We start from the raw sequence: 8,609 nt of genomic DNA on the forward strand, positions 1-8,609 counted from the left end.
TGACCCCACGCATTTTTAAAGTTAGAAACCATAAACCTTTTTGTTATCTTGATGGTCTATCAAAGAATATCGATGTTGAACATTTTTCAAATTTATAATGTTCATGTTATGAACTGGAATGAAATATTGACGAAACTTTCTGAACCCATTTTTTATCGATAAAATTTCATATGGTTTTCAGTAACCTCATCGTGGTTTCATGTTTTCATATAGTTTTCGTTCACGTTTTAGCGGATTTCAAATTTTTGTCTTTAAAACTTGAATAAAACATTCTGAAACTATATTTATCCATGCAGGTACCATAAGGTTTCCAACAACTTTCATTGTGGTTTCATGGGTTCATGTGGTTTTGGTACGTACTTCGGTGGATTCAGTTTCAATGTAGTTTGCTACTAGCTAGTTTGAGTTTCACTTGGGTTTATGGCAAACCTTCTCTTAAAGTGTTTCACAAAACTAATGAAAACCTTGAACAAACCTTAGTGAAACATCAGTAAAACTGAGGCGTTATCGTATAGTAAAACAGAAAGGACTTAATAACAATGGAAAACGGACCAAACTGAAGGGTCTTCATAGGGACATCGAGATGCGTAGGGAGGGGGAGGAGGAGGTAATTCCCTTTCATTATTTTTACATCTGGAATGCTGGATTGTGTTCTTATAATACTCCATTTCACTAATTAGCGTTTTCCCATCGACGCCTTGCACTTGGTGGGGAACGTCCACTTGAACTTTTCCGATGGTGTCTTGCTCGTGTAGTTCTTCCAATCGGCAACCATGTTGGTGAGGTCGTGCACCTTGTTCTCGAGCCCGATGCAGCAATTGGCGTGCATCGTACATACCTTGTCCATCTCTTCATGGAACTGGCAGAAACCGTCAAAGATCACGGTATCAAGGAACACAAACTTGATCTGTAGGTCCCCGGCTGCGAGCTCGGCCTTGATCTCGTTCAGCACTCCTTGGTCATGGGCGGAGGGGAACCGCGACCGCGCTGCCAGCCAGCGTCTTAGCATCTCCACCGTCCGGTTTGTCGACCTAATGTAGTAGAAGCCGCCGTTTCCCACATTTTGTAGGTCCTCGGCATTGCCGTTGAAGCGGTCGGTCGACATGGCCATGTCGGCGTAAAGGCTAATGTGCCGGAACGGGTTGCGCAACCACATGACATCCACATCCTGCCAGCAATAATATTAACTGAAGATGCATAACCTAGACATAGAGTATGATATTTCACTCTTTGAAATAATAAAATGTAACACAACTAAATAAATAAATAACAAAATGTAATGAGAGAAAAAAGAGAATGCAATATTTCTCAACAGTTTGTTAAATTGTTAAAGGCATGCGGGGTAGCTTACGGTGGAGAGATAGTTGTAGCCAAGCTGGAGGATACGTTGTGGGACCTCGAGCCTGGCCCAGATGAGCTCGAGATAGCTCTTGGTCATGAAGCGGTTAGCGGAGCTAACGTTGGCGGAGGTGACCTCGTGGAGGTAGCAGTGCGGGTGCACGGCCTGGCAAAGTTCCAAGGCGCCGGGGTCGGCGGCGACGATGAGGGTGTGGTTGAGGAGGTGCGCGATCCCCTCGCCGTCGCGGAAGCTGCCGAGGAAGAGATCGAGGAGGGAGCCTGGGCGCGCCCACGCCTCGTTCACCGACGTGATGATCACCGTCCCGTCGTCCATGGCAACCTTTGGCAGCAACTCAGCGAGTCCCGGGAATCTTTCCTCCTGCATGATGGAAATCGGTTAGTTTCTCAGCGCCATGCCATGCAACACACTGCGAATGAACTGCGCGACGTACCTTTTCGCCGTCCGAGCCGTCACCCGGGAGGTTAGTAGCATTGCTAGTAGTCAGCTGGTGAGTAGATCCATTCCCGAACTGGAAGCCCCGATCGGAGGCGAGGAAGAAGAGCATGAGGGTGGGGAGAAGGGCCCCGAGGAGGAACGAGACCGAGTGGCTGACGCCGCGCTGCTTTCCCAGGCTGGCCACCATGTCCATCGCCATGACCGAGTCGCCGTGGACTTGCAAGCCCAACCAGCCTGCATATATATACAGCCAGACATGGTGCCCCACAAGGCTGTTCCCTGCACGTCGCCTCCACCACGAACGTGAGCTGACACGGTAAGAAGCTCGTCACGCTCCAAAGGCTTCCATTTAACACCAACTCTCGTCACTCCAGGTGGAAACAAACCTTCACGGCTGCACGCATGGACCAACGATCACGGTGTTTAATTTGGGCTGTTTCCCGAGTTGGCAATGGCAATGGCGCCATGGGGTATCTCGGCGACATTCTGACTTTCTGATGGCCACCATGGCGTACGTGCTGGGCACGATGATCGGAGGTGAGTTGGCAGCATGCGCGCGATACCAAAGACTGGCACTTCAAACCAAACTAATTAATCCCATTTGGCGGGGAACCTGAATTTTCTAATGCGCGCGCTATCCACCAGTTCATTTTTTGTTGTTGTTGAGAATGCACCAGTTCATTGTTGCTTGGAGACCTCAACGTATAAAAAATTGTTGCAGCTATACAGTGCTTGGAAAATGCAGAATAAGAAAAATATCCATTTTAATTTGGACCCCACCCACACCTCAATGTATTTCCCATAAGCACTTTAGCTATACCTAAGTTGCCTGATGTTTAGAGTTGGGTTAGTCGTTCGTCGATGTATTTTACCATTAATTGCTGCTCCAAGATGCGTGCTCTTTCTTTTTTCCTTCTTTCTTTTTAGCTGCCTTTTTTTTTCCTGTTGTCTGTGCTGTCAAGTTTTGGGCCCAAAGGATTTGACTGACCAGTTTTGACTTAGTCGATTCTTGGCTCACGGCCGTTACACGTTTTCTTATTGAGCTGTTTGTGTGTGTTTTTTCTTCTATTTTTAAATCGGCTTTTTATGGGTATGTTGCGTGAGTATAAATGTATACATATAAATACTATATAATATGTGCAAATAATATTTTAGAGTGTCAATATTTCAATATCATATGTTTATTTCATACATATTAAAAAAGTGCAATTATTAGCGTGAAGTTGTGTTGAAGTTTTTTTTTCATTTTCCTTATTATAAAAGGTCAATACGCCACTAATTCATTCTCCCTTAGAAAATTTATTTTTATTTTTATTTTATTTCTTCTTTAAGCGTAATATCTATGCCACTAATTCTTTATTTCTTAGTAAACTTCTTTCTTTTTGCGATATTACACTATTATATGCTTATTCTTGCATATTTTTTAAAAGCGCAACTTTTGTGTATACTGTGTGAAAATATTTTTATTATTTGTTCTAGATTTTGTTTCATTTTATTTCTTCTTAAAGGGTATTACCAATGAACTAATTCATTCTTCCTTACAAAACATCCTTATTTTCAGTTTTTTATTTCATTTTCTTTCCACTTAAATGGTAATACCGAAGCCACTAATTTATTTTTTTGTTGGGTTACTTTATTGTTTTAATTTAGTTTTATTTTTTATTTCACTTTTTCTTAAAGGTTAATACCAAAGCCACAAATTCATTATTTCTTAGAAATTCTTCATTATTTTGATTTTGATTTTATTTTATTTCACTTCTTCTTTAATGGTAATTCAAATGCCACTAATTCATTCCTTCTTAGGAGAATTCTTTGTTTTTAGAAATTCCTTGTTTTTATGTAAATTATGCGCAAATTTTGTTATTGTTTGTTTTAGATTTTATTTCATTTTCTTTCCTTTTTAAAGATAATACCAATGCCGCTAATTCAACCTTCTTTAGAAAACCTCACTATTTGGATTTTTTTTATTTCATTTTCTTTCTTCTTAAAGAGTAATACCAAAGCCACTAATTCACTTCTTTTCTTAGGAAACTTCATTATTTTGATTTTGCTCTATGTTTTGTTATTTCTTTCTTCTTAAATGGTAATATTAAAGCCACTAGTTCATTCTTTCTTAGAAAAATTTATAATTTTGATTTTATTTTACTTTTTTTAGTTTTATTTCATTTCTTTCTTCTTTAATGGTAACTAATTCGTTCCTTTTTAGGAGACTTCCTTTCTTCTGAAAATTCCACTTTTATATGCTTATTCTTGCATATTAGTTGCTCCATTCCAAAATAAAGCCCTCAACCTTAGTATAATTTTATACTAAAGTTAGTACAAAGTTGTGACACTTATTTTGGGATGGAGGGAGTATAAAAAAGCACAACTTTTACGTAAATTGTGTACAAAAGTTTATTGATTATTTGTTTCGTTATTTTTCATTTCATTTCTTCCTAAAGAGCAGTACCAATGCCACTAATTCATTCTTTCATTAGAACCTTCAATATTTTCATTTTCTTTCAATTTTATCTTGTTTTTTTAAGGGTAATACCAATGGCACTAATTTATTCATTCTTAGATTTTTTTAACCAAAAATCCACTTTTATATGCTTATTCTTGCATATTATTAAAAAAGTGCATTTTTATTTAAATGGTGCACCAATTTTTCCGTTTATGTATTCTAATTTATTTTTGAATTTGTTTTTCTTGAGGGTTAGTTTTGGATTTATTTTCATTCCTTTTTACTGGGTTTTGCATGCATCATGCACTACATCCATTTGGATTCATGCTAAAAAAATCTATGGTAAAGATTCATCCATTTGCCCCACTGCTTTTGGTATGACAAATGATAACTAAATATATTGGAATTAACTCATGTTGAAATATGGATTGTTTAGGACTAGTATTGTCTTTGACTTGCATAATTGAATTTAATGGATCTCACACGACACTACATTATTAATAATAATTGGTTCTTGTAGTGTTATTTATAGATGCTTCTTATGATGTATAGTACACAACTAGACAAAGAATATGAAGCCTTAAAGTGAAGCATTTTTCTCTTATGTACATATGTCAGAGACATGGAATAAACTTTTTCCTCTCCAGTTGCAATGCACTGGCATATTTGCTAGTTACACAAAAAATGGCATGCATTTCCAAGGAATTGTCATGGTGTTACAACAACACACCTATCATCATATGAACTAGTTAAAGATTGAAATGTACCAAAAGTCCTAAAACTATTCGCTATGCGATTGCTTTTTATTTGGTGTAGCATCTCCTGTAATTATATATGTTTGCCTTTGAGTTGGAAGCTCTCGCCACCCTCTTGGTTGTTGTTTTCTTTTGACTTTGTGTGAGTGTTTTTGCACCACTTTGTATTGGTTTGGATGTTTGGCCCTTCCTCAATCAGGTCAGAAAGATCATCCCGACATGGCAGCGGGGTCTCATCCAATGCTTTTTTGGGCTGGCAAGGAGAAGGCTAATGGAGGGCGGTGCTTGGTTGCTTGGGACACAATTTTTCGTCAGACATGCTATGGAGGCCTTGGCGTGACACGCTCCACGTCAGATGGGAGTGGCTCCGGAGGACTGACACAACCAGGCCCTGGCAAGGAGGTATTACTCTGTCCAATGACAAGGATGCTTCAATGGTCTTTGACAGCTTGGTCAAGATCGCGGTAGGAAGCGGCGCACGTGTCCTATTCTGGAAGGACAGGTGGGTGCACGGCTTCAAGGTGCGCAAGATTGCTCCACTTGTGGCGTCCCTCGTGAGTACCCAGGCAAAGAATACCAGGACAGTTGAGCAGGCTTTCGATGACCATGCTTGGACCCTAGATGTTGAAGGCGAGCTATCCTTCACGGCCCACATGCAGGTGGCCAATCTCTGCCTCGCGATCGCCACCGTCCCACGCAACCCTGATGCACCAGATGAGTTCCTTTGGCCAGCCGATCCGTCTAGCAACTACACGGTGAAGTCAATATACAAAAGGCTTTGCATGGGCCTTGAGAGATCTCCCACAGATGAGTGCATTTGGAGGAGCTAGGCAGCTCTAAAGTGCAAGATTTTTGCATGGTTAACAACCAAATATCGCCTCTAGACGTTTGATCGTCGTGCGAGACACGGGCTTCAGGATGAGCCTTCGCCTTGTTATCTTTGCCTGCAGGAAGAGGGGCAACGTGGACCACATTCTCGGGCATTGTGTCTACGCGAGGGAAGTGTGGCATGGGTGTTGCGACAGGCTCCAAATCAATATTGACATCCCTTCCACCACGGGCATGTTCCAGGGTTGGTGGCTTGGCCAAAGAACCAACTTCTCAGGCAAGTCTCGGCGTGGTTTCGACTCCTTCGTGATTGGTACCGCCTGGCTGTTATGGAATCAGCGAAACGCTAGGGTCTTCAACAGGCAACAACAACAACGGACGGCTAGACAATTGGTAGACATAGTCTTAGAAGAGATTAAAGAGTGGCGTGAGGCAGGTCTCGGAATTGGTGGTTTATACCCCTTTGTGAGAGAGTGACCTTTGTTTTAACATTAGTGTAAGGTGGTGTCGTGCCTTTGCAGATGTTCGCATCCACACTAAGCCGCTCTTGTAATTAACCTTCTCTCTTCTATAAAAATATGGTATGTCATTGGCGTATTTGAAAAAAAAAATATGAAAAAATTGCAACATGATTCCAAAATGCTACTGAAGAAATGAAGCTAAGATTCAGGCCCATTGTCGAGTCCAAATACCAACATCTATTCTTCCATAGAAATATCACTGCATTAAAGTTCGTAAGGTTACTATAGGAACTCCCTCCATAAAAAAAAGGTCACTACAGGAACTAGTAAAAAGCCATTATGCTGGTATTTTCATCGTCGCCGCACACTTGGCGGGGTACGTCCACCGGAGCTTGCTGCTCATCTTCTCCGGCGGCGTCAGGCTCGAGTACCTCTTCCAGTCGGCGACCACGTTCCTGAGGTCGTGCATCTTGGTCGCGAGCCGGAGGCAGCAGTTGGCGTGCATCGTGCACACCCGGTCCATCTCGCCGTGGTACTCGCAGAAGCCGTCGAAGAGCGCCGTGTCGAGGAACACCAGCTTTATCCGCAGCTCGCCGCCGATGAACTCGCCCTTGATCGCCTCGAAGACCTCCTGGTCGTGGGCCAGCGGCCGGAACCGCGACCTCGCCGCCCGCCACCGCCTCAGCATCTCCACCGTGCGGTTGGTGGACCTGACGTAGTAGAAGCCGGTGTTGGGCGCGTTCGTCAGGTCCTCCGCGTTGCCGTTGAACCGGTCGGTGGAGACGGCCATGTCGGCGTAGAGGCTGATGTGCCGGAACGGGTTGCGCAGCCACATCACATCCAGATCCTGCATCATAACAAATTTCACTTCATTCGGTGAAATGTACGTACGAGAAATCTAGAGAAATGGTGAGGGTGTCTAGCTAGCTTACGGTGTAGAGATAGTTGTAGCCGAGCTGGAGGACGCGGTGCTGGAAGGTGAGCTTGGACCAGACGAGCTCGAGGTAGCTTCTGGTCATGAAGCCGTTGGCGGAGCTGACGCCGGCGGCCATGACCTGGAGGAGGTAGCAGTGGGGGTGCACGGCCTTGCAGAGGGCCAAGGCGCCGGGGTCAGCGGCGACGATGAGTGTATGGTTGAGGAGGTGCGCGATCCCCTCGCCGTCGCGGAAGCTCCCGCGGAAGAGGTCGAGCAGGGAGCCGGGCCGCGCGAACGCCTCGTTCACCGACGTGATGATCACCGTCCCGTCGTCCATGGCGACCCTCGGCAGCAGCTGCGCCAGCCCCGGGAATGACTCCTCCTGCGCCTGTGGCCACGCATGCAGATCGGTTAATCTCCCAGCCTTCACGGCCATTGTACGCACTACAGATCGACGACTGTGCGTACCTTTGCGTCGCCATCGGTCGAGAGGTTAGCGGCATGGCTAGTCAGTTGATGCGCTGCCGATCCGTTCCCGAACCTGAAGGTCGATATGCTGGACAGCTGCTCGTCGACCCGGTCGGAGGCGAGGAAGAAGAGCAGCACGGTGGGGAGGAGAGCCCCAAGGAGGAATGAGACCGAGTGGCCGACGCTGCCGCCGCTGCCGCCGCAGTCGTGCTGCGTGCTCCTCAGGCCGCCCATGTCGACCGCACCAGATCAGTACTCGTCGGTGGCAGTGGTACTAGTTGGCGGACGTATGCATCGAGTCTGCCAAACACCTTAATTTGCTGAATATAGTAGTGCGTCTTACAAGGAGTAGTAGTAGTAGTATAGTAGTACTGCTCCTAGTCCTAGCTAGCCGTGTCTTGACTCTTCAAACGCCGACCAGGCACGCGAAGCAATGCAAGGCCGTTAATCCTATTGCGTCCATGCGCATCCATTCCTTAATTTCAGTCAGTTCAGCCGGGCCCCGTCAATCGTACGTGTACTGCACGCCAATGCATTCGTCGCTTCCTTCCCCTATGCATATGCGCGCTTGCGGTTTCCGACGAGTATTTGAATTTCTTTTTCAGAGAAACAATGTGCAGGCACAGACGCTCGTATAGTAACAACTTTAAGAGACTAAGCCAATGGATATTGTTGAGATTAACGATGACACCATATATATGGACCTTGATATCAACGAAAACATCACCCACCTTTGGAAGAAATGTTTTCCTTTACTTGACACATAGGGTGAGGGAGGGCTATGACGCGACTTCGGCTCGCTTTAGTTTGTAGTCGTTGCATGGTGGTTCACTGACCTGGATGTAAGAGTATCTACAGCCGGGCGCCCAAACCCGCCTCAAATGCCTGGCCGGACGGCCCGGTCAGGGAAACCCGACCCAGACGGGCGCCTCAAACGTTCGAG

General features: G+C 44.9%; 2 protein-coding genes across 2 annotated transcripts; both read right to left on the bottom strand.

Annotated features, from left to right (window-relative positions):
* Nucleotides 1-563: 563 nt before the first annotated feature.
* On the bottom strand, nt 564-1,955 carry LOC119281984 (uncharacterized protein At4g15970-like). Its single transcript, XM_037562366.1, has 3 exons — nt 1,791-1,955; nt 1,352-1,717; nt 564-1,168 (listed from the first exon to the last, which is right to left on the bottom strand). Exons 1-3 carry the CDS (start codon nt 1,902-1,904, stop codon nt 677-679), a joined length of 972 nt encoding a protein of 323 aa, XP_037418263.1. The 5' UTR covers nt 1,905-1,955; the 3' UTR covers nt 564-676.
* Nucleotides 1,956-6,481: 4,526 nt separating this feature from the next.
* On the bottom strand, nt 6,482-7,907 carry LOC119281985 (uncharacterized protein At4g15970-like). The gene is made up of 3 exons (XM_037562367.1): nt 7,667-7,907; nt 7,215-7,586; nt 6,482-7,129 (listed from the first exon to the last, which is right to left on the bottom strand). The coding sequence occupies exons 1-3, from the start codon at nt 7,898-7,900 to the stop codon at nt 6,620-6,622; spliced, it is 1,116 nt and encodes a 371-aa protein (XP_037418264.1). The 5' UTR covers nt 7,901-7,907; the 3' UTR covers nt 6,482-6,619.
* Between the last annotated feature and the right edge of the window lie 702 nt (nt 7,908-8,609).

The sequence above is a fragment of the Triticum dicoccoides genome, chromosome 3B (assembly GCF_002162155.2).
Source record: "Triticum dicoccoides isolate Atlit2015 ecotype Zavitan chromosome 3B, WEW_v2.0, whole genome shotgun sequence".
NCBI classification, from domain to species: domain Eukaryota; kingdom Viridiplantae; phylum Streptophyta; class Magnoliopsida; order Poales; family Poaceae; genus Triticum; species Triticum dicoccoides.

Excerpts from the sequence above, each read along its gene's own strand:
- LOC119281984 (XM_037562366.1), bottom strand. The coding sequence starts at position 1,904 with ATGCTCTTCTTCCTCGCCTCCGATCGGGGCTTCCAGTTCGGGAATGGA. Across the intron at positions 1,718-1,790 it reads ACGGCTCGGACGGCGAAAAG|GAGGAAAGATTCCCGGGACT; the intron begins GTACGTCGCGCA and ends TCCATCATGCAG. Across the intron at positions 1,169-1,351 it reads GCTACAACTATCTCTCCACC|GATGTGGATGTCATGTGGTT; the intron begins GTAAGCTACCCC and ends TATTGCTGGCAG.
- LOC119281985 (XM_037562367.1), bottom strand. The coding sequence starts at position 7,900 with ATGGGCGGCCTGAGGAGCACGCAGCACGACTGCGGCGGCAGCGGCGGC. Across the intron at positions 7,587-7,666 it reads CGACCGATGGCGACGCAAAG|GCGCAGGAGGAGTCATTCCC; the intron begins GTACGCACAGTC and ends GCGTGGCCACAG. Across the intron at positions 7,130-7,214 it reads GCTACAACTATCTCTACACC|GATCTGGATGTGATGTGGCT; the intron begins GTAAGCTAGCTA and ends GTTATGATGCAG.